Below are 24,848 nucleotides of genomic sequence, written 5' to 3' on the forward strand. Positions count from 1 at the left end.
GACCTAATTGTGGTATACTTACATGATGGAATATCCAGTAATACATATTAGAATATTAAAAATATAAAATACTTATTAAGATACAGCTGGGTGGAAAAAGTGATGTAAATGGTTTAAAAACAGCAGTTTTTGTTTTATGTGTACACACGCAGACACATAGAACCACATATACATAATGACTGGATGAAAAGATGAATTCAACAAGTCATGATCATGGTTGGCTGTGATGAGGGGAGACCAGTGAGGATTTCAGCCTTAACTATAGTTATTCTTATTGAAAGCAAAGTGTTGTTTTATTTAAAACAAAACAACCTATGTCATTGTATAAAACTTCATCAGTTGTGTTTTGTACTTAGAGGCTCAACTGAGTGAAAAGGTTTCGCTTCAGGCAATCCAGCAGTTGGTTCGAAAATCATACCAGGCTCTGGCTTTATGGAAGCTTCTTTGTGAACATCAGTTCACTGTCATTGTAGGAGAACTTCAGAAGGTAGGATTTCTTTTCCTTTAAGATCATATTTGTTAATTCTGTGCTTAGTTTGTTTTCTTTTGAGTGAGCTTTAATCTTACACTTGGGTTTGAGAGGAGACTTTCGGGGAGAATCATTTAGGTGTTATGATGAAGTTAGTATCTGCTTAATGGAAATCTTAATGGAAAATTGCACTAAAGCATGAAAACTTGAGGGATCCACTTTGTCAAAACCCCAAGTTTTTACAATATGTGAGAATTTTATTATGGTATATGAATGAAATCTTTACGAAAAGTATTTTTTTAAACAGTAGGTTGTAACCGTTATTTGGATTTCAGATCCCTTTGGGAATTTGATCGAAACTCTTTCTTCCCACCCTCAAAGAATGCATACAGATACATCCACAAAATTTTTGCCTGTAATTTCAAAGAGTCTAATGACTTAAACATTCTTACTTTTAAAAAGGTTTACCATTTGAGAAATGAATGGATCACATTTCTCTTGCTGTCCTCATTTGAATCCTTTTTAAGTATGATGGCAGTTTGCATTCACTTAAATGTTAGGTCACTGGGGGGAATGTATTCCTATTGTGACTATTTCTAAACATATACAAAAATAGAGTAAATACTACATTATAATCTTCATATACACTTGCATTCAGCATTTTCAAGATTTTATCAACTTTCATTAATCTATTCTCTTTTTCTTTACCAAATTACTTTAAAGATGATCCTAGATATCATGTCATTTCATCCCTGTATACTGTGTTCTCTAAGGAAAGGTGTGATGTGAATCTGTCATGCCCATTGATCGTGTTGACTCGGCTGACTGGCTAAGCAGGTGTTCCCTTTCTCCCTCACCACTCCATGTGCATCCCTTCCAAAGCTTTGTGCTCGAAGAGGATGATCTTCCTTGATAGAGGTGGACCATTCTTTGGTCAAGGGGTGTACAAATAGTTGCGCGTCCCTGCTAGAACCTCCAAACGAGCTCTCAAGGTCCATTTGTAGGACCTGAGCTGAAATCAAGAGTCGGATGCTTAACCAACTGAGGCATTCTCGGGCGCCCCGTAAACCCAAGATTTTTTAATGTAGCTAAGTGATTATTCTTTCTGGTGATGACTAAAATCAGGAAACCTGGCTCTAATTTTGATTCTGCCTACATTTTACTTACCTCACTTGTAAATTGAGAGATTTCGACTGGTCATACTGTGGGTTCTTTAACAATTCTGTATGATTCTATGGAAGTTTGCAAAAATGTGTTAGTCTGTATAGTTTAGCATATTTTCTCTTTTTCATTTTTTATTTTAAATTGCTAAAGAAATTTTGTTGTGGGTAGAAATAGGATATTTCTGTATTTTTGTTAGAAAAAAGGACTTTGTATTATACTCCTAGGAATTTCAAGAGCAGCTGAAAATCACCACCTTTAAAGATCTGGTAATCAGGGACAAGGAACTGACCGGGGCATTAATCGCTTCTCTTATCAACTGCTACATCAGAGATAATGCTGCTGTTGATGGCATTAGTTTACACTTACAGGATATCTGCCCACTTCTGTATAGCACTGATGATGCAATTTGTTCTAAGGTATGATGCTTTATCAGCTATTTCAGTGTTTCTCCCCCGCCCTCAAAGATTTATTTATTTATTTATTTGACAGACAGAGATCACAAGTAGGCAGAGAGAGAGGAGGAAGCAGGCTCCCTCCTGAGCAGCAAGCCCGATGTGGGGCTCGATCCCAGGACCCTGGGATCACGACCCGAGCTGAAGGCAGAGGCCTTAACCCACTGAGCCACCCAGGCGCCCCTATTTCAGTGTTTCTTAAAGAGGGTTTCATAGTATGAAAAGCACAATAGAACTGGAATCAGAAACCGTCTTTTATTTAACATATGATGTCTCTTGGGTGTGTCTCCTAACCTCTCTCTTGGCCTCCAGAGTCTCCATCTGTATGATGAAAGGAGTTGGAATACATCATTTCTTAAAATCCTTGTATATTTAAGTTTTTCATAAAGAATATAACATTTCTAGACCATATTTTTTTAAATGGTTAAACACGTATCTCCTTAGAAATTAAAAATTACAAAAACTTTAAGTCTGTAATAAGAGTTGATTGGGCAATTTTTATTGATCCTTTCTTACAGGTAAAAATAATTTAAATCAGTATCATATGGACTGCCTGCTGACCAATAATGTATTCACTAGGCAAGAGATTTACCAGTCAAAAGCTATCTTGCTTAAAATATTTGTGAGAGGAATTAAAAGTAGCTAGGATTTTTTTGGTCAAAAATTTTTCTGCCTAAAATTAAGAAGAAATAAGTTTGTAGAGTTGTTTTTATTTTTTCTGATAATAAACCAGATGTTAATTGAGACATAGACCAAGACTTATGTTGATAATATTGTCTATGTGCTGGATTTTATGTCTTTTTAAGTTCTTGTCATCTCTAATCTAGGCAAATGAACTCCTCCAGCGTTCCCGACAAGTTCAGAATAAGATTGAAAAGGAAAGAATGTTAAGAGAATCCTTAAAGGAGTATCAGAAAATCAGCAATCAAGTGGACCTTTCCAATGTTTGTGCTCAGTATAGACAAGGTGAGAAACAAAATGTTCTTCACATCTTTTTCTTAACTTGGGACAAATGACTGTTTTATTACAAGCTACTGATAAAAAGCCTCTTAACATAAGCGACACTTCCCCCATGTGATAGGACTTGGGAAACTCATGCCTTATGTTTTAGTGTTTGATGGCTGGCCTCTGCAAAAACTATAATGCTCTTTTTATATCTTGAAATAGATAACTTTTAACACAGGAGTCTCAATCCTTGTCCTTGTATACTATCTATATTAGATAGCTCCCTGGATTACATTTAGTTTTTTGGATGCTTTCAATTCTTTTGGCTAATTTTGAAAATAGTACTTGTCTGCTTGCTTTTAAATTACCTTTTTGTGGGGCGCCTGGGTGGCTCAGTGGGTTAAAGCCTCTGCTTTCGGCTCAGGTCATGGTCTCAGGGTTCTGAGATCGAGCCCCACATTGGGCTCTCTGCTCAGCAGGGAGCCTGCTTCCTCCTCTCTCTCTCTCTGCCTGCCTCTCTGCCTACTTGTGATCTGTCTGTCAAATAAATAAATAAATAAATCTTTAAAAAAAAATAAATTACCTTTTTGTTTGTTTTTGTTTTTTTTAATTTATTTATTTGACAGACAGAGATCACAACTAGGCAGAGAGGCAAGCTGAGTAGAGAGACGGATGCGGGGCTCGATCCCAGGACTCTGGGATCATGACCTGAGCCGAAGGCAGAGGCTTTAACCCACTGAGCCACCAAGGCACCCCTAAATTACTTTAAATCAAATCTAGCATAATGTAAAAGTAGTAACTGTTAGCACAGATATTGTTTTGAATTCTAAGATTTTTTTTTTCCCATCAAGGAAGAGAAACCTTCCCTTTTGTTATTCTAACTTTGGAAAAAATTTTTTCCAATAAAGAAAATACACTTAATAGCTGCCTTTTAGGCATGTTGGTACCTTGTTCTTTGGTAGATTCACCATATTTTATATGATAGTGTCATTAAGGTGACTAGCATACGGTAGAGACCTTGATCAGTACTTTTATAAACCAGCTAAGGAAAAACACATCCAGCTTAATAAGCCTTATCTCTTTGTCCTTTTCCTTTCCCATTAGTCCGTTTTTATGAGGGTGTAGTGGAGCTCTCTCTTACTGCTGCAGAAAAAAAAGATCCTCAGGGTCTTGGACTTCATTTCTATAAACATGGAGAACCAGAAGAAGACATCGTGGGACTGCAGGCTTTCCAAGAAAGGCAAGTTTTATCACCCTAGCAGCTTGTCAACTTTTTGGATACAGACTTTCCTTGCTGTACAGTTTGATTGATTATATTAGGAAAACAATATTTTAAGTACAACACTTATAAGAATGAATTATGCTTTCACTTAAAAATGTTTTGTTTTATCACAGGCCTAAATTAGGATTATAATTCTTGCCTTAGGGGTCAACTTTTAGTCTGGTTAAAATTCTTAAGGACTTATAAATTTTTTTGAATTTGCCTCTATGGTTTTTATAACACTTTACTAATGTCAGTTTTAAATGCAGTAACTTATTTGGAACCATCTCTCCCCCACCTAATTTCTGGTTCTGGGTATGATTAGTATTTTATTTTATGGGATGATTTTTAAATGTTCACAAATTAGTAGTGACTGTTAAGAAAAAAAGTGTGTTCATAAAGGAAATATATAACCTATCTAAAACATGTTTTTTATTAATACATTAATTTTTATAACTTCATTCTTTTATGGTTAATGACGTTTCTCAAACATAGAAAAAGTATACGATTTATATTATTTTTAATACCAAATATATTTTTGTATGTACATATATCTAGTCCCCAAAATAGTCTTCATATTATTGTGTATTTAAATTAGATTAGTCAGTTGCTATCTAATTAAACAATGCATTTGCTCCTTCTCCGTTCTTTTTCAGATTAAACAGTTATAAGTGTATTACAGATACGCTTCAAGAATTGGTAAACCAAAGTAAGGCTGCTCCTCAGTCTCCCAGTGTACCCAAAAAACCTGGGCCTCCAGTATTGTCATCTGATCCCAATATGCTGAGTAATGAAGAAGCAGGACATCATGTAAGGGACATAGCATATTTTTATCCTGAAAATACATTGTTTAGATGTTCTGTGTAATAGTGGGGACAGCTCGTCTTGGGAAAGGTAGTAGATCTTAGAAATAAGCATTTACAAAGATTCTTGATTTCAGCATTTTATAAGGCTGATGGTTATGATGTCCAGCATGAGAGCCTTTAACTGCTAATTTTTATTTTTTTTTTTGTTTTAGTTTGAACAAATGCTTAAATTATCTCAACGATCCAAAGATGAGCTCTTTAGTATTGCCCTTTATAATTGGCTAATACAAGCTGATCTTGCAGATAAGCTATTGCAGGTAAAAAATATTTTTTTATTCCAATATTGTTAACTTGTATTTTCAATGAGCATATATATAGTTGAAGGAGGGGTACATGGGTGGCTCAGTTGGTTAACCGTCTGCCTTGGCTCAGGTCATGATCTCAAGGTCCTGGGATCAAGCCCTGCATCGGGCGCCCTACTCAGCAGGGGTCCTGTTTCTCCCTCCCCCTCTGCCTGCCACTCCCCAGGTTGTGCTCACTCACTCGCTCTCTTTCTGTCAAATAAATAAAATCCTTAAAAAAAAAAAAAAAAGCAGATACCAGGAAATTCATTTTCTTATCCTGAACCTACCATTATGTGTTAGCATCAATCCAAGTAATGTGATATCCTTTCCTGGTGGATAAAGTAAACTATTGCTCTAATTTTCTTATATTGTGGGATGAAAATCATTGGATTATGAATTAGGAGTCCTAAACTTGGCATAACCTCTGTCATTAATTCAGTATGTGACTTCATACATGTCTTTTTACTATCCTAAGTCTCAGTATTCTTCATTCTGTAAAATAAATGTGTGGCATTTGACAATGGCAAGGACGTCTTTGAGGAATCAGTAGCTGTGTTTTCATTTGTAGTTGGGGATGCCTGGGTAGTTCATTCGGTTAAGCATCCGACTCTTGATTTCGTCACAGGTTGTGATCCTCGGGTCATGAGATGGAGCCTGCTTGGGGTTCCCCCTGACCCCTGCTCATGCTCACTCTCTGTCTCAAAAAAAAAAAAATTAAAAATTGTAACTGGATTATGATTAGTTTAATTAGCCTAATTCAACTATCATAGCAACTCTTTGGTCAACTCTAGTAAAACAAAAATCATGTATAATGAAAAAAATTGCCCTCTGTCTGTTGTTAGATTATAATTTTGCTTATGTATTTGTGAAGCAAGGCATACCTGTAGTTGTTTTAAAAATGTTATAGTTACTACATAAAGAGCAAGCGGCTAGCCCAGAAGAGTTTCTGAGTGACTGTATAATTTGCAGATTGCTTCTCCATTTCTGGAGCCACATCTAGTCCGAATGGCCAAAGTTGATCAAAACAAAGTTCGTTATATGGATTTACTGTGGAGGTATTATGAAAAGAACAGAAGCTTTAGTAATGCTGCTCGCGTCCTGTCCAAATTGGCTGACATGCATAGGTATGGTATAATACTCTTACTTCTATGAATAATGACTGATAACTGACCTATAACTAAACACATCTGGATTTCAGAAATTAAATAAAACCTTATTCAGGTTATAGTATGTACAGTTTTTATGCTTTTACTTGGATTTACCTACAGTTTACAGTTTTTTTCTTTTTTAATAGTGTGTAGGAGGTACTAAATACCCAAGACTGTCTTTAGTCAAACTATCTTCTAAATCTCTTCTTTAAAGTATGTCTTTAGATTCTTTACTACTAAGCAGTTAATTAGTATTCTTAATTAAAAGGACCAAATCTCTCAAAGGCTTTATAATTTTAAATGTTTTACTAAATCCAGACTAATTTCCTCTGCACTATTGGTTTAAATTACAAAAAATCTTTGAGCATTTATGTTAAAGATTGTTAAGAATCTTATTAAACAAAGCATTGAAATTTCTAGTTAGATTATCATATCAAAAAACAATATAATTTTGGACAGATCATTAATTTGACCTTGTATTTTCATTTGGAATCTTTGCCAAAATAACACAAGTTCTATTTTTAAAAACTGGAGATCTGTTAAATTAGGAAGAAGAGGTTGTGGAAACAAAGTTGTTTTTCAAACGAAGTTAATCAGAATGGTAATTTATGGGGCACCTTGCTGGCTCAGTCAGTAGAGCATGTGACTCTTATCTCAGGGTAATTCGTTCAAGCCCACCTTGGGCATAGAGCCTACTTTAAAGAGTCTAGATGTGACTGTAATAGCAAGTGTGAGTATGTACGTATTTATTCTTAATTGGCCTTCCATTAATATTTATTGACCTTTTTTCTTCTTATATTGTTATTATAACATATTCAAAAGGGATGCCTGGGTGGCTCAGTCGTTCAGTGTCTACCCTTGGCTCAGGTCATGATCCCGAGGTCCTGGGATTGAGTCTGCATCAGGCTCCTCTCTCAGCAGGGAGCCTGCTTCTCCCTCTGTGTGCCCTCCCCCTGCTCTCTCTCTGTCAGATAAATAAAATCTTAAAAAAAAAAATTCACAAATTCTCTAACTTTTAAGAACACTCATTATCCATATCTACTTTGTACATAACACATATAACCTAATTTCCTCTTCATGCGAGATACACTGTCCTTCTACTCTAGCTCTCAGCTTACCTTCTTTTTCCGCAATAAAATATTTTTCCAGCTATAATGTTGCTCTCTTTCTCACCACACTCTTTTTGCATATACAGGCTGCAGCAAATAAATTGGCAGCTGTAGAATTTGTATTTTAAATTATTTGGAAATGTTACCTACTTTTAATATGTTTGGGTCAAGTAGGGCTTTTTTTAGAGATGAGAGGGGAAAGAAAGGGAAGCTCTTTTATTTATTTTTTTTTTTTAAGATTTTTTTTTAATTTATTTGACAGACCACAAGTAGGCAGAGAGGCAGGCAGAGAGAGACAGGAGGAGGAGGCAGGCTCCCCGCCGAGCAGAGAGCCCGATGCGGGACTCGATCCCAGGACCCCGAGATCATGACCCGAGCCGAAGGCAGAGGCCCTAACCACTGAGCCACCCAGGCGCCCCAAGAAAGGGAAGCTCTTTTAGAAACAGGTCCTAAATGTACTAAACAATCCTTTATGTGCAGCACTGAGAGATGGTCAGTGCTAAGTAACGGTCATCTACACCGATACTTTCAAAGATAGAAGGGAAAGAGGAGTTAATTCTTCCTTCCTCCTTCCCTCCCTTTCTTTTTTTTTTAGAAGGGGAAAAATATGGGAGGCATAGCTATACAGAAGGACAGTTTGATCTGAAAGTAAAAGAAAGCTAGTTTTTTCCTGATTCAAACTGGAAGTAATGGGGATATCAAAAGTTACATTTAATACTGGTTAGTATGAGAGGTTGCCAGCAACTAAATGAATTAGTGTGTTTGTTTTTAATGCCAAGTCACTTTGTAATGTCAAAGAACCAAATGTGATGGGGGATTAGAAAGGACTGAAGGTGGTAACCATGGAGGTGGATACATGCTTGGGCTTTCTGACACCTGCCAGCCCGCTAGCCAGCAATAGATTTTGAGCACCAGTGATGTATATTAAAGGCATGCAGAAAGGAATAGTGAACAACGTAAATACCACCTTTGTTCCCAAGAGCTCCCATTCCAGTGGGTATAGAATGCAGACACAAATTCAGGTTCTATAAAAATAATAAAAATAGAATAATATAGTAAAAAGGGCCTATTGGGAAGTGGGGGTGAGGAGCGGCTTTAGTTAAGATTGGTCAGAGAAGACCTCAGATTGTTATGAAAATTGATTCTTGGGGCACCTGGGTGGCTCAGTGGGTTAAGCCTCTGCCTTCAGCTCAGGTCATGATCTCAGGGTCCTGGGATTGAGCCCTGCATCGGGCTCTCTGCTCAGTGGGGAGCCCGCTTCCCCCTCTCTCTCTGCCTGCCTCTCTGCCTATTTGTGATCTCTGTCTGTCAAATAAATAAATAAAATCTTTTTTAAAAATTAAAAAAAAAAAAGAAAATTGATTCTCAAGTGACAAGAAAGTACAGTATTAAAGATGTGGAGGAAATGGCCCAAGCTTGGGAACAATAGTCTCTGCAGAGGTAGTTTCAGATTCAAGTTTACCATGTTTAGGATACAAAAAAGAAAGCCAGTGGGGTTGGAGATGGTGAACATGGGAGCAGGTGAAAGGAGAGGAGGTTGAAGGAGTAGGTGAAGACATGTGACATAATTTGATTTCTGTTTTTAAGAGGTCACTCTAGTTGCTTTGTGGAGGATCACATACAGTATTATCTGTATTAAGGTAGAGAAGTGAAGAATATGAGGAGTGATAAAGAACTTTTCTGTGTTTCAAAGAATCCAAGTTTTAATATATTGAATTAAAGTTTTAAAATCAGAAGTTACTTTCTTGGATGTAAACTTAAGCATTTTTTTATTTGTTGCCTTAAACTGTAGATCTCTTTCATTAGAAGTCCTTTAATAGTTTTTTCAAGTTTCAAATGGGCTTTTATGGCTCATTTGGTATGTACAAAATAGTGCGTCATAATTAATATATTTGTATATTGGATCCTTAAGAGTTCATATAAATAAAAGTAAGGTTTTTTTTCCCCCCAGCACAGAAATTTCACTTCAGCAGCGACTAGAGTACATTGCTCGAGCCATTCTTAGTGCCAAAAGTTCTACTGCCATTTCATCGATAGCTGCAGATGGTGAATTCCTTCATGAATTAGAAGAAAAAATGGAAGTAAGCACTAAAGATACTTAAACTTTGCCTGCATTTATTTCATTTTCCCTTCTTCCCTCTAGTAACTCATAGGTCAGTAGCAGTTAGTAATTCTAGTGTCTTCTGCCTGTATGTATTTATTTTCATATTTAGACATACATCTTTTATTGGGTCACAGGACATTGGTATAATTAGATTTTTCTCTGTGGCATTTTTTTTTTCCAACTGTTCCAACACAAAGGAGATTATCACATTTACCATTTATTCTGGAAACTAATGAGTAGATACGTGAAGTAGAGTAGGCTAAACTGCCCTAATTAAGAGACCCAAAAGTATGTAGTAGTGCAAATACAAAAGCTTATTTCTCATTCACAAATATCCAGAGTTGGTGTTCCTGATTGGCCACTGGCTTTCTTCCACTTGATTGATTTTAATACCCAAGTTCTATTTTCTGGCTCTGCCATTCCCTATGGCCTTAACTTTTTCTTCTGTCAGAGGGAGTAAGAGAAAAAATCACATGTAAGAAGCACATTCACTCTCTTAAAGACCTCTTTATATATATATATATGTATATATGACATACTTTATAGCCACTTACAGTCCATTGAAGAGAACTTAGTCTTATGGCCATATCTCCCTACAGAGGAGGTTGGAAAATATGGTCTAGCCATTTTCTGGCTGCAATTGTGGGAGAGATGGGTATTACAGTGACAGCAAAGGCTCTCTGCCATAGTATACTTTCTATGAGATCTTTTGTGGTGTGATGAAGAGCTGCTAGTTTGTTACAATAGAAGTCTTCATTTGTACAGTTTTTTATTGAGGTATAATTGACGTAACATTATATTAGTTTCAGGTATACAGTGTAATGATTCAGTATTTTTAGGTATTGCAAAATGATCACCATAATATATCTAACACTTATCACCATATACATAATTACAAAATTTTTTTCTTGTGATAAGAACTTCTACAATTTATTTTCTTTTTTTTTTTTAAAGATTTTATTTATTTATTTGACAGACAGAGATCACAAGTAGGCAGAGAGGCAGGCAGAGAGAGAGGAAGAAGCAGGCTCCCTGCGGAGCAGAGAGCCCGATGCGGGACTCGATCCCAGGACCCTGAGATCATGACCTGAGCCGAAGGCAGCGGCTTAACCCACTGAGCCACTCAGGCGCCCTACAATTTATTTTCTTCAACAACTTTCAAATATGCAATACAGTGTTAATTATAGTCACTATGCTGTTATTTATACATTATTTTTACTTTAACCAACTTAAAGTCAGATACTAGGAATCATTCCTTCAAGTACTTGTTGATTTATCATCAAGAACTTAAGACTTGCTTTTTTTAATCCAAACTAGGTTGCTAGGATCCAACTTCAGATACAAGAGACACTACAAAGACAGTATTCCCATCATTCTTCTGTCCAGGATGCAATTTCTCAGTTGGATTCTGAGCTAATGGACATAACTAAGGTAATAAAAAAGCAAGTTGAATTCCTCTAGCAGTCACATAATACCTATAAATTCCTTGTTTCATTTGCATTCTACTTTGCGTTTCATGAGAAAGATTAATCTGTCTCCACAAAATTAAGATAACCCATCCTGGGGAGCATGTCGCTGGGCTGAGAGATCACTGCTGTGGTATCTGACTCTTAGGGACAGCTAACTTGCTCTGTCCAGGCCATTTTCTATCAAGACTCTTATCAGCCTCACACCAAGCTTTGTTAAAACTCCTGCCATTTATTTTATGGCCCTGCTTCTTGTCTTGGAGAAGTAACTTATCTTTGCTTATCTCTCCAAGCCTCTCCCACTTTGTACTTCAGAGCAGTCCCTTTTTCAATAATTCTTGGACATTTCTCCAAGGACCGTGAAGCACCCTGAGACTTGTATTTCCATGATTCTTTAAATCCTGGTTTAGACAGTGCTAATTATAAAAGACATGTTATTACAGTATCTCCCTGCCAGCCAAGGGGGCCGGGGAGGCACACATGTTGAAATCTATTAATTTTACCAAGCCTTTGCCATTCTCAATCTGGAGTTATGACCAGCTGCATGTCATCACATCTTTATATCGTATTTTAGGAACTTTGGATAACAAGGAGTGTATCACTATTAATTTCTGACTCTTGACCTCTGGTTGTATGTATAATGTTGGCATTTTCTCCGACAGCTTTATGGGGAATTTGCTGACCCGTTTAAACTTGCAGAGTGTAAACTTGCAATAATTCATTGCGCTGGTTATTCAGACCCTATATTGGTGCAGACACTTTGGCAAGATATCATAGAGAAAGGTAAGTGCTCACTTACAGGTATATTAGCATACATTATTTAGTGACTTGGTAGAGGAATGCAAGCTATTAGTGGCTTTCATATATCTAGAGCTCATGAAAATTGAATATACCTAAGTGGAGGGCACCTGGATATGGCAGAGGGTAGTCCTGTAGAGAGTGACCTCAATTTATATTGGAGAAAACTCTGAGAAAAGGATAGTTATTTTTTGGTGGTTCTTTTTTTTTTTTTTTTTAAGATTTTATTTAGGGGTGCCTGGGTGGCTCAGTCATTAGGTATCTGCCTTTGGCTCAGGTCATGATCCCAGAGCCTTGGTATTGAACCCCGCATCAGGTTCTCTGCTCAGCGGGAAGCCTGCTTCTCCCTCTCCCACTCCTGTTCCCTCTCTCACTATGTCTCTCTCTGTCAAATAATATAAGCATGGGGAGTGGGAGAGGGAGAAGCAGTCTCTCCACTGAGCAGGGAGCCTGGTGCGGGGCTGGATCCCAGGACCCCAGGACCATGTCCTGAGCCAAAGGCAGATGCTTAACGACTAAGCCCCCCAGGTGCCCCTGGTTGTTCTTCTTAATAAAGGATTCTGAGACACTTTACTCAGAATCCCATAACCTGTGTCTTATTTAAGACAAGTATTTCAGACACTAACAGAAACACAGTATCTGCTCATTATATTAGAATATCATTTGTAGGATACTTTTTACCTTGAAATAGAATGAAATAGCCAATTTAAACATTTCACATGAAAAGCCATTTGGTTTCTCATGGCATGTCTTTTTCTTGCAGAATTGAATGAAAGCGTGGCACTGAGCTCCTCAGATAGAATGCATGCCCTCAGTCTCAAGGTTGTGCTCCTGGGCAAAATTTACGCTGGCACACCTCGCTTCTTTCCTTTAGGTAAGCAGTAATCTTATGTGCTATCATGGGTGTTTTGTTTTGTTTTGATGGTTTTCTTCATTGACATGAAAAAAATTGATGTTCTTCAGAGTGGAATTGTGTCTTTGTTGCTATTTAGCTCAATAGTGTAATTCTACCTCTCCAGAAAGAAAAATCTCCAAAGATAGCAGAATTTGTTGGTAGTTAGGTAAGGAACTTTCTTTGGCCTTGCAAGTCTCCATATCTGGGGATAGTGCTAACAGACCTTAGTAATGATTATATTGTTGGTAACCCTCTACAAGTTTTAAGGAAGAAAGAAAAATGATTGTTTTTCTGCATGGGCAATCTGTGATTGCTTCAACTCCTCTTATTATATTGAGGACACATTTTTCTTTAAAATAACAAGTAGTTGGGGCACCTGGGTGGTTCAGTTGGTTGTGCAGCTGATGCTTGATTTCAACTGAGGTCATGATCTCAGGGTCTTGGGATAGAGCCCTGATTCACTTTGGGCTCCCCACTGAGCAGGGAACCTGCTTGAGAATTCTCCTTCTCCCTGTGCCCCTCCCCCTGCTCACACTCTTTCTCTTTCTCAGAAAAATAAGTAAATCTTTAAAAAAATTAAATAGCAAATTATTGTGTTTAAAATGCAATTTTTTGAACCCCTTAATCAACTATATTACTATAATTGTTATGTATATGACTCTAATTATTAGCCATTTGCCAATGTATAATGTTTTTCTTCAGTTGTAAAACAGTAGAATCAGGGTGCCTGAGTGGCTCACTTGATTCAGCGTCCAACTCTTGTTCTCAGGTCAGGCCTTGATCTCAGAGTCATGAGTTCAAGCTCCATGTTGGCTCCGTGCTGGGCTTTTAGCCTACTTAAAAAAAATAAAAAATAAAAATAAAAGAATAGAATCAACATAAATACATCCGTAAAGTAAGATGTTAAGCACCTAGGGTCTTTGAAAAATGTTGAGAACCAGGAAAATGCTCACAACATAACATTAAATTGTTTTGTTTATTTAATGAGGATAGATCCCTTTTTATAGACCATCTCTGATTTACAATTTATTTCCTGGAAATGTCAGGAAATCAAGTCATTATAATCATACCCTTTTCTCTTGTAAGTATAGTATTTAAAACTGCCATGCTACTTATTAATGAAAATAAAGAGAAAATAAAAACTTAACAATTTTAATAATAAAAAAGCCTCATTATACAAATTTCTTTAGAGAGTATTTCTGCTTTGGCTTAGATTTTTAGTTTTTGAACCCAATAATGTCTAGGGTAGAAGAGGCCCTTTTTTTCCTTCTTCTTTTTTCATCTATCTTTCAATGTCAAACAAGCTCTGGGGGCTGCAAACTAGAGCAAGTGTAGAGTTTTTAGGAATTTGATTACCTATGCAAAATTTTTGTGTGGTAGATTCTAGGGTAGTTGCAGGTTCAGTCAGTGGCAGTCTTTTCAGTGATTCTTCTTACCTGGGGACATTCACCTTGGTCATTCTCAGATTTTGACTATCATAAATATGAATGTGATTGTTACTATTACGATCTTATTTGTGATATGATAGGGAGTAAAAAGTGAGAATGGGGCCAAAATTAGAACCATCAAATAAATAACTTACACATCTGAGGGGGTGGATGCGCTTAAAAAACACATTAAATATTTCTAAAATCAGGATGCAGGTAACCCTTCTTTTCTGAAAAACTGTTAAATTGAGTATATAATATATCAAGATACTGAAGAAATACCAGTGGGTCCTCTCCAATAGTGGGATTGTGAATGGTCTCTATTTCTTATACCTTTCTGTATTTTCCAAACTCAGCAAAATGTAGTTTTTTCCTAATAGCTTTAAATTTTGTAGCATATTCATCATTGTACAACAATCACCACGATTAAATTTAGACCATTCTCATCACCCCAAAGGAAACTATGTACCCAATAGCCGTCACTCCCTATACCTTCCCACTCTCCGGCCCTGGGCAATTACTGATCTAGTTTATGTCTCTGTGTTGCCTATTCTGATATATCACTTATTTTTGTAAAAAAAAAAATTTTGAAAATTGGTTTTCTTTTTTTAAAGCTCTTACTTATTTGAGAGAGTAAGAGCAAGTGCGAGCACAAACAGGGGGAAGGGGCAGAGGGAGAAGCAGACTCCCTACGGACCGGGGAGCTCCATGCGGGACTCAATCTCAGGACCCTGAGATCATGAGCTGAAAGTAGCCAGTTAACCAGCTGAGCCACCCAGGCTCCCCAGGAGTTAACAATTCTTTAATAACAAAAGAGTAATTATGTGAGGTGAAGGACCTGTTAACTAACCTTACTGGAGTAAACACTTTACAGTGTATATATGTATAACATCTTCATGTTCTATACCTTAAACTTACGTAACATTTGCCTGTTTTTTCTCAATAAGCTGGGGTGAGGCGGAGAGTTAACAATTCTAATTTCTGATCTTTTTCCCCCTCCAGATTTTATTGTGCAGTTTTTAGAACAGCAAGTTTGTACTTTGAACTGGGATGTAGGTTTTGTAATACAGACAATGAATGAAATTGGAATGCCATTACCTAGACTATTAGAAGTATATGATCACTTGTTCAAGTCACGGGTAAGAAAAAAATAAAATGAAATAATTTAGTTAAAGTTAAACCTTTTTTAAATAAAAGGAGAATATTTTGATTGTTTAGGAAAGTGTCTCATCATATGATAAAAATTACTTCCGAAACATGCTTCACTGGTTCAATATAAGAAATTATCATCCTTTACACTTCTAAAACTGATAATGAGTTGCTTTGCCATGTATCATGATAAAAATCAAATATTTCTTAGTAAACATATTTTCTTTATTCTTGGTGGAATAAGCTAACCTGATTACATTAAGAATCACCATTTGTTTTATCAGAACAAAATAATACTGTATTTATTCCCTATAACTTCATCTTAAATGTCAGTGCTCAAAGATCTTCCTCACCTCAAGAAAAAAACTTTGTAACTATGATGGTGATGCATGGTAACTAGACTTAGTATAGTGATCATTTCCCATACTGATTCCCATAACAACTCATATGTTGTACACCTGAAAATGATATGATGTTATGTGTCATTTATACCTTAATTAAAAAAATTCTTTCTCAATTTAAAAAAAAAAATCTTTCTGATCATATTGAACCTTATCAGACTATATATTTTATCATTTTTATCCTATGATAAAAGATGCAAATGAAACCTTGTTGACCTATATGATGTCTCTTAAGGTAGCACCACCAAAACATTTATTTGGTGCTTTACAAGACACTTGTATATCTCATTTAAACCTTGAAATGAGCATCTGACAAGGGCAGAGATTTTAAATAAATAACCTGCTCATGTCTAGTTACCCAGAATGAGAATTAAGATTGTTTACTGGTTTAGTCTTTATTTATAATATCAGACTAAGTCTGCATAGGTTTATAGCAAAAGAGGTATCACAGCTGACAAGAAGAAAATTTAAAAAAAAAAAAGTAAAATAAAATAAGCATTTAATATTATGTGGTTTCTAGATTATTTATCTGGTCATGGTTAATATTTGAACATCCTTGAAAACTGCATTGTGATGTTATTTTGTAGAGCATGTAAATTTCCTGTTTAGGAACCTGTGTTTCCTCTTGACAGGTGTGAGGAGGTATCTCATTACGGTTTTGATTTGTGTTTCCCTGATGATGAGTGATGTTGAGCATTTTTTCATGTGTCTTTTAGCCATTCTTATATCTTCTGCCGATTTCTTAACTGGATTATTTGTTTTGGGGTCTTGACTTTGATAAGTTCTTTATACATTTTGGATACTAATTCTTTATCACATATGTCCTTTCCATGTATCTTCTCCTATTCCATTTGTTGCCTTTTAGTTTTGTTGACTGTTTCCTTTGCTGTGCAGAAGCTTTTTATCTTGATGAAATCCCAGGAGTTCATTTTGCTTTTCTTTCCTTTGCCTCTGGAGACATGTCTAATAAGAAGTTGCTGTGCCCAAGGTCAAAGAGACTGCTGCCTGTGTTCTCCTCTAGGATTCTGATGGATTCCTGTCTCACATTTTGGTCTTTCATCCATTTTGAATTTATTTTTTTGTATGGTGTAAGAAAGTGGTCCAGCTTCATCTGCCTGTTGCTGTCCAATTTTCCCAGCACCATTTGTTGAAGAGACTTTTTCCCATTGGATATTTTTTCCTACTTTGTTGAAGATTAGTTGACCATATAGTTACGGGTCCCTTTCTGGGCATTCTGTTCCATTCCATTGATCTATATATCTGCTTTTGTGCCAGTACCCTACTGTCTTCTTAATTACAGCTTTGTAATAGAGCTTAAAAGTTCGGAATTGTGATGCTTCCAGCTTTGGTTTTCTTTTTCAATATTACTTTGGCTATATGGGGTCTTTTCTAGTTCCATACAAATTTTAGGATTGTTCTAGCTCTGTGAAAATTGCTGGTGTTATTTTGATAGGGATTTCATTGAATATGTGGATTGCTTGGGTAATACAGACATTTTAACAATATTTGTTCATTCCATGAGCATGGAATGTTTTTCCATTTTTTTGTGTCATCTTCAGTTTCTTTTTAAGTGTTCTATGGTCTTCAGAGTACAGATCTTTTACCTCTTTGGCTAGGTTTCTTCTTAGCTAGCTTATGGTTTTGGTGCAATTGTAAATGGGATTGATTCCTTGATTTCTCTTTCTGCCGCTTCATTATTGTTGTATAGAAATGCAACAGACGTCTGTGCATTGATTTTATACCCTGCAACTTTGCCGAATTCCTCTATCAGTTCTAGCAATTTTTTGGTGGAGTCTTTTGGGTTTTCTACACAGAGCATCATGTCATCTGTGAATAGTGAAAGTTTCACTTTTTCCTTGCCAATTTGGATGCCTTTTATTTCCTTTTGTTGTCTGATTACTGAGGCTAGGACTTCCAGTTCTATGTTAGACAACATTGGTGAGAGAGGACATCCCTGTCTTATTCCTGACCATAGCAGAAAAGCTCTGTTTTTTCCCCATTGAGGGTGATATTACTTGTGGGTCTTTTGTATATGGTCTTTATGATATTGAAGTATGTTCCTTCTATCCCTACGCTCTTAAGGGTTTTTATCAAGAAAGGATGCTGTATTTTGTCAGATGCTATTTCTGCCTGTATGTAGAGCATTGTATGGTTCTTATTTATTTATTTACTTATTTGATAGAGAAAGACACAGCGAGAGAGGGAACATAAGCAAAGAGAGTGGGAGAGGATTAGCAGGCTTCCCGCCAAGCAGGGAGCCCGATGTGGGGCTCGATCCCAGGACCCTGGGACTATGACCTGAGCCAAAGGCAAACGCTTAGTGACTGAGCCATCCAGGCACCTCAGAGCATCATACGGTTCTTATCCTTTTATTTATGTGGTATGTCACGTGGATTGATATGTGGATATTGAACCATACCTGCAGCTCAGGAATAAATCCCACTTGGTTGTGGTGAATAATACTTTTAATGTAATTTTGGATCCAGTTAGCTAGTATCTTGCTGAGAATTGGGGCTTTTTAAATTTATTTATTTATTTGAGAGAGGGAGAGTGTGTGCAGGGGGAGGGGCTGAGGGAGAGAGAATCCTCAAGCCGACTCCCAGCTGAGTGCTGAGCCCAATGCAGGGCTTGATTCTGAGACCCTGAGATCATGACCTGAACCAAAATCAAGAGTTGGCTGCTTAATTGACCGAGCCACCCAGGAGCCCCTGGTTGAGAATTTTGTATCCATGTCCATCAGGGATATTGGTCTGTAATTCTCCATTTTAAAAAATTTATTTTACTTATTATTTTAGAGTGTACCAGAGGGGGTGGGAGAAGGACAAGCAGACTCTGCACTGAGCATGGAGCCCAACGCGGGGCTCAGTCTCATGACCCTGAGATCATGACCTGAGCAGAAATCAGGAGTCCAGTGCTCCACTCACTAAGCCATCCCGGAGCTCCCTGTAATTCTCCTTTATCTGGTTTTGGAATCAAGGTAATACTGGCCTCACAGAATGAGTTTGGAAGTTTTCCTTCCGTTTCTGTTTTTTGGAACAGTTTAAGAAGAATAGGTATTCTTTTTTAAATGTTTGATAGAATTCCCCTGGGAAGCCATCCATCCCTGGATTCTTGTTTGTTGGGAGATTTTTGGTGATAACTGATTCAGTTTCTTTGCTGATTATGGGTCTATTCAGATTTTGTTTCTTCCTGTTTCAGTTTTGGTAGTTGATATGTTTCTAGGAATGCATCCATTTCTTCCAGATTTCCTAATTTATTGGCATGTAGTTCCTCATAATATTCTCTTACAATTGTATTTCTGCAGTGTTCGTTGTGGTCTCTTTCATTTGTGATTTTATTTATTTGGTCCTTTCTGTTTTCTTTTTGATAAGTCTCGCTAGGGGTTTATCAGTTTTATTAATTCTTTCAATGAACCACCTCCTAGTTTCATTGATCTGGTCTGGTTGGGTTTTTTTCTATATCATTTATTTCTGCTTCTAGCTTTATTATCCTTCTTCTCCTGACTTAGGCCTTATTTGCTGTTCCTTTTCTAGCTCCCATAGGTGTAAGTTTAGGTTGTATATTTGAGACTTCCCTTGCTTCTTCAGGTAGGCCTGTACTGCTGTGTATTTCTCACTTATGACTGCTTTTGCTGCATCCCAAAGGTTTTGGACCACAGTGTTTTCATTTTCAATTGCCTTCATTTATTTTTTTTAATCTCTTCTTTAATTTCATGGTTAATTGGTTCATTCTTCAGTAGGATGTTCTTTATTTCCTTTTTAAGTTTTTTTGTGTTTTTGGGGGGGGGTTTGTGGTTTTTTTTGTTTTGTTTTTGTTTTTTGAGAGAAGAGAGAGAGAGCATGTGCGTGCACTCAAGGGGAGGGAGAGGGGCAGAGGGAGAGGAAGAACCAGCCTCCCTGCTTAGCAGGGAGCCTCCCTAATGCAGGACTCTATCCCAGGACTCCAGGATCATGACCTAAACCAAAGGCAAACACTTAACTGAATGACCACCCAGGCACCCCTAGTGGATGTTCTTTAACCTCCATTTATTTGTGGTCTTTCCAAATTTTTTTCTTGTGGTTGATTTCAAGTGTCATAGCATTGTGGTCTGAAAATATCCATGGTATGGTCTCAGTCTTTTTGTACTTTTTGACGCCTGATTTGTAACCCAGTATGTGATCTGTTCTGGAGAATCTTCCGTGTGCACTTGAAAAAAATCTGTATTCTGCTGTTTTAGGATGAAATGCTCTGAATATATCTGTTAAGTCCATCTGGTCTAGGGTGTCATTCAAAGCCCTTGTTTCCTTATTGATCTTATGCGTTAATGATCTGTCCATTGCTGTGAGTGGGATGTGAAAGTCCCCTACTATCAATGAATTCCTTTAAGTTTGTTATTAATTGGTTTATATATTTGGCTGTTCCCAAGTTAGAAGCATAAATATTTACAGTTGTTCGATCTTCTTGTTAGATAGACCCCTTTATTATGATATAGTGCCTGCGTCATGTCTTTTTACAGTCTTTGGTTTAAAATCTAGTTTGTCGGGTGCCTGGGTGGCTCAGATGTTGGGTGTCTGCCTTATGCTTGGGTCATGATCCCAGGATCCTGGGATCGAGCCCCGCATCAGGCTCCCTGTTTGGGGGTAACCTGCTTATCCCTCTCCCTCTTCCTGTACTGTTCCCCATGCTTGTGCTCTCTCATTCTGTCAAATAAATAAAATCTTAAAAAAAAAAATAATTAAAATAAAAATACAATTTTTTAAAAATCTAGTTTGTCAGGACACCTGGGTGGCTCAATTGGTTAAGCATCTGCCTTTGATGCAGGTCACTATCCAAGGGTCCTGGGATTGAGTCCCGCATCAGGTTTCCTGCTCATCCGGGAGCCTGCAGCTCCCCCTGCTTGTGCTCGTGCTTGTGCTGGTGTGCACTCGCTCGCTCTCTGTCTTTCTGACAAATACATAAATAATAATGAAAATCTTAAATATAAATTAATCTAGTTTGATACAAGCATGGCTACTCCAGCTTTCTTTCTTTTTTTTTAATGTCTATTTGCATGATTATGGTTCTCTACTCCCTTACTTTCAGTCTGGGGTTATCTTTAGGTCTAGAGCAAGTCTGTAAACAGGCATATCAATGGGTCTTGTTTTTTGTGTTTTTTTTTATCTATTCTGATACCCTGTGTCTCTTGATTAGAACATTTAGTCCATTTACATTCAGAATAATAATTGATAGATATGAATTTAGTGCCATTGTATTACCCGTAAAGACACTGTTCCTGTAGATTGTCTCAGCTCCTTTCTATTCTTTGTTGCTTTTGGTCTCCTTCCCACTCAGAGGATCCCCTTTGATGTTTCTTGCAGAGCTAGTTTAGTGTTCATGAACTTCTTTAGTTTTTGCTTGTCTTGGAAACTTTATCTCTCCTATTCTGAATGACAGCCTTGCTGGATATAGTATTCTTGGCTGCTTATTTTTCCCATTCACAGCACATTGAATATGCTACTTTTCTCTGGCCTGCCAGGTTTCAGTGGACATGTCTACTGCTAATCTTATGTGTCTACCCTTGTAGGCTAAGGACCTTTTTTGTTCCTAGCTGCTTTCAGAACTTTCTTTTTATCTTTGTATTTTATAAGTTTCACAATGATATTTTGTGGTATTCACCTATTTTTTTGATTTGGAGGGGAGTTCTCTGTGCCTCTTGGACTTGAACTTTCCTTTGCCAAATTAGGGAAGTTTTCAGCTATAATTTGTTCAAATAGACCATCTGTCCCCTCTTCCCACTCTTCTTCTGGGACTCCTATGATATAGATCCTGGTTTGCCTTATGGTCTTGCTGAGTTCCCTAAGTCCACCTACACAATCTAATAGTTTTCTTTTCTTCTTCTCTTTAGCTTCATTATTTTCCATAATTTTATCGTGTATATCACCTATTCGCTCTTCTGCTTCTTCAGTCCTCATTGTAATTATATCCACTTGGTTTCGCATCTCAAGCTATAGCATTTTTTATTTCAGCCTGACTAGTTTTTAGTCCTTTTATCTCCGCAACAAGGGTTTCTCTGGTGTCTTCTATGCTTTTTTCCAAGCCCAGCTAGAAGTCTTACACCTGTTGTTCTAAATCCTTGTTCAGATATATTGCTTATATCTGTTTTGTACAAGTTCCTGGCTATGATTTCTTATTGACCTTTCTTTTGGGGAGAATTTTTCTATCTTGGCCTTTTTGATAAGTTTCTTTTGCGTGTTTTGAAGGCTCATTATGTTTCTTGAATCTGAGAGTAATGCTATATTAAAAAGGTGTCAGGCGTGCCTGAGTGCTCAGTCAGTTAAGCATCCAACTTGATTTGGGCTCAGGTCATGACCTCATGGTCATGAGATCGCACCCCATGTCCTGCTTCACACTGGGCATGGAGCCTGCTTAAGATTCTGTCTCCCTCTCCTTCTGCTCTTCCATCTCTCTCTCTCTCTCTCTTTCCCTTTCTTTTCTTTTTTTTTTTTTAAAGGTTCTTATTTATTTATTTGACAGAGATCACAAGTAGTCAGAGAGGCAGGCAGAGAGAGATGGAGGTGAAGCAGGCTCCCTGCTGAGCAGAGAGCCCGATGCAGGGCTCAATTCCAGGACCCTGGGATCATGACCTGAACCAAAGACAGAGGCTTTAACCCAGTGAGCCACCCAGGCACCCCTCCCTTTCTTTAAAAAAAAAAAAAAAAAAAAAAAGTGTGGCAGAATCATACACTGTCCAGGGCATGGCACTTCAAGAAGTGTTTCTGGTGTATGCTGTGTGGCCTCTGCTGTTGTGCTTTGACTGCTCTTTCCCACTGGTTAGTCCTCTGCAGAGCTCCTTTTTGTCACGAGGAGTGTTTAGACCTTTTAACTAGATGTGCTTTGATTTATTTGTTAAAATAAGCCTGGTGGGGGGTGGGGAAGAAGGGACGCCTGTATGGCTCAGTCAGTTAAGTGTCTGCCTTCAGCTCAGGTCATGATCCCAGCGTCCTGGGATTGAGTCCCACATCAGACTCCCTGCTCAGCAGGGAGTCTGCTTCTCCCTCTACCCTTCCTCCCTGCTTGTGATCTCTCTCTCTCTCTCAAATAAATAAAAATCTTAAGAAAAGAAAAATAAAAGACAGAGAAGAAGAAGGAAAAAATAGGCCTGTTCCACAAAAGAAAAAGAAAAGGAACCCCCCCCCCCGCCAAAATCGAATAGACAATCAAAAAACTGTAAGCCTGATTCCAAGGAACAAGAAGGGGTGGTGAGAATCCTGATCCCCCAAAAGAGAAAAGGAAATGAAAAAACAAACTAACAACAACAAAAAAAACCCCTAAAGCCTAGTCCTAGTTCTACCAGTACTCAGGTGATGCTTTGAAGCACTCTGTGAGCATTAGAGTTGGTGCAGGTGTGCTTCCTATGCTGGTCTTCTGGGGGAAAGACCTGCCACACTGGCGCAGAGTCAGAACATTCCCAGTAAATAAGCACCACAAGGGGTGGAATTTGATGTAAGCAACCGCACCTCCACTGGGGGCCACTGTAGTGATCTCTGAAGTCTTTGTATTGGTAGCAAGGGGGAAAATAGTGCCACCCCACTCTCTCTGCCCGGAACAGGGCATCTCACACCCCATGCTGTTCAGGAAGCCCTCAGAATAGTGAGAACCGTTAGCACACCCATTGTCACAGTGCTCCTGCATTAAATGCTTATTTTAGTATTGAGAAATTCTGCCTGGGACTCCGAAGACTGGTTTAACCAATAATATAAATGGTTGAAAAATCAGTTGACACAGTTTGCTTTAGATCTCATGGTGTGTGCTTTCTTTATAGGATCCATTCTGGAACAGAATGAAGAAGCCACTGCACCTTTTGGATTGTATACATGTACTATTGGCAAGATATGTTGAGAATCCTAGCCAGGTTTTAAATTGTGAGAGGTAACTATGAATTAGCTATTGCATTATAGCAAAACCTTAAATATTTCTAATAAGTATTTGAACAACAACGTTAGATGGGGGAAGATACGGAGAATTACTATTTGAATGGTATCAGTTAGCATATATGAAAGGTTAGAGTTTTTTCCATTTTTCAACCCCTGTTCTGAATACTTTCTATAGGTAAATGATGTAATTTATGAATTACTTCTAAACTCCTTCAGTTCAGTTACGTCTTTGTGAGATTATTGGCCATTTCGAGGTATATTTGTTTGAAAAGACCAAAAGAACGTAAATAATTCAGTATTAATTTAAAGAGTCATCCCTATTGTCTCCTTCCCATTATAATAATCTCCCCAAAGAACATGGTGGTCATGTGGTAATTCACCTTCCCCCTGCATTTCTTGTCTGTTTTCATTGATTTACCATTTACTTAATCATATGATCCTTGCTCTTTCTGGGATGATAGTAATGTTAGCAGAAGTTAGAGAGAAGTCTTACAGGAGGAAATGTTTCTAAACGTATCAACAGTTGATCAGGTATTTTTTCCTTTACAGGAGAAGATTTACAAATCTGTGCCTGGATGCCATTTGTGGTTATCTGGTTGAGCTTCAGTCTATGAGCTCTTCAGTTGCAGTACAAGCCATCACGGGAAATTTTAAATCTCTTCAGGCTAAACTAGAACGGCTTCATTAATTATTGTAGTGTATTGTTATCCATGCATTTTAATCTGTAAAATAAAAGCTCAGCTGGGTCTGGATATCAGGTGCTCTAATTTAAGAATTTAAGAACAATTTTAATAGAAATAAGTGGCAATATCTACAAACAGTACATTTGCCAGATGAATTATTTTTATTATTATTTTGCTTTTTAATAATCAGGTTAAAAAGACAAGTGAAATAAGATTACTTACAATCTTAACACAAAGATAAACATTTAGAAATTCTTATTTTTAATTTAATGAAGGCAGAAATTTTGAACTTACAGTAATCATTTTCAAGTTAGTCCAAGGATGTTGATATCAAA

At 37.4% G+C, this 24,848-nt stretch overlaps 1 protein-coding gene across 2 annotated transcripts in view; it reads left to right on the forward strand.

Annotated features, from left to right (window-relative positions):
* LOC111141065 (nucleoporin 155) overlaps nucleotides 1-24,582 on the forward strand; it is a 63,898-nt gene extending 39,316 nt beyond the window's left edge. Inside the window, exons 22-35 of one of the 2 annotated variants that reach the window (XM_022493393.1) lie at nucleotides 357-487; nucleotides 1,858-2,049; nucleotides 2,913-3,051; nucleotides 4,135-4,270; nucleotides 4,948-5,101; nucleotides 5,310-5,414; nucleotides 6,411-6,565; nucleotides 9,650-9,779; nucleotides 11,120-11,233; nucleotides 11,931-12,051; nucleotides 12,830-12,940; nucleotides 15,391-15,527; nucleotides 23,719-23,825; nucleotides 24,380-24,582. In XM_022493393.1, coding sequence (XP_022349101.1) covers nucleotides 357-487; nucleotides 1,858-2,049; nucleotides 2,913-3,051; nucleotides 4,135-4,270; nucleotides 4,948-5,101; nucleotides 5,310-5,414; nucleotides 6,411-6,565; nucleotides 9,650-9,779; nucleotides 11,120-11,233; nucleotides 11,931-12,051; nucleotides 12,830-12,940; nucleotides 15,391-15,527; nucleotides 23,719-23,825; nucleotides 24,380-24,518 — 1,871 coding nt within the window. In that variant the 3' untranslated portion in view covers nucleotides 24,519-24,582. The remainder of the gene's footprint in view (nucleotides 1-356; nucleotides 488-1,857; nucleotides 2,050-2,912; nucleotides 3,052-4,134; nucleotides 4,271-4,947; nucleotides 5,102-5,309; nucleotides 5,415-6,410; nucleotides 6,566-9,649; nucleotides 9,780-11,119; nucleotides 11,234-11,930; nucleotides 12,052-12,829; nucleotides 12,941-15,390; nucleotides 15,528-23,718; nucleotides 23,826-24,379) is intronic. The other variant, XM_022493394.1, reaches the window with a different exon arrangement.
* Nucleotides 24,583-24,848: the final 266 nt, after the last annotated feature.

The sequence above is a fragment of the Enhydra lutris genome, unplaced genomic scaffold, assembly GCF_002288905.1.
Source record: "Enhydra lutris kenyoni isolate GAN:26980312 unplaced genomic scaffold, ASM228890v2 scaffoldscaffold5, whole genome shotgun sequence".
NCBI lineage: Eukaryota > Metazoa > Chordata > Mammalia > Carnivora > Mustelidae > Enhydra > Enhydra lutris.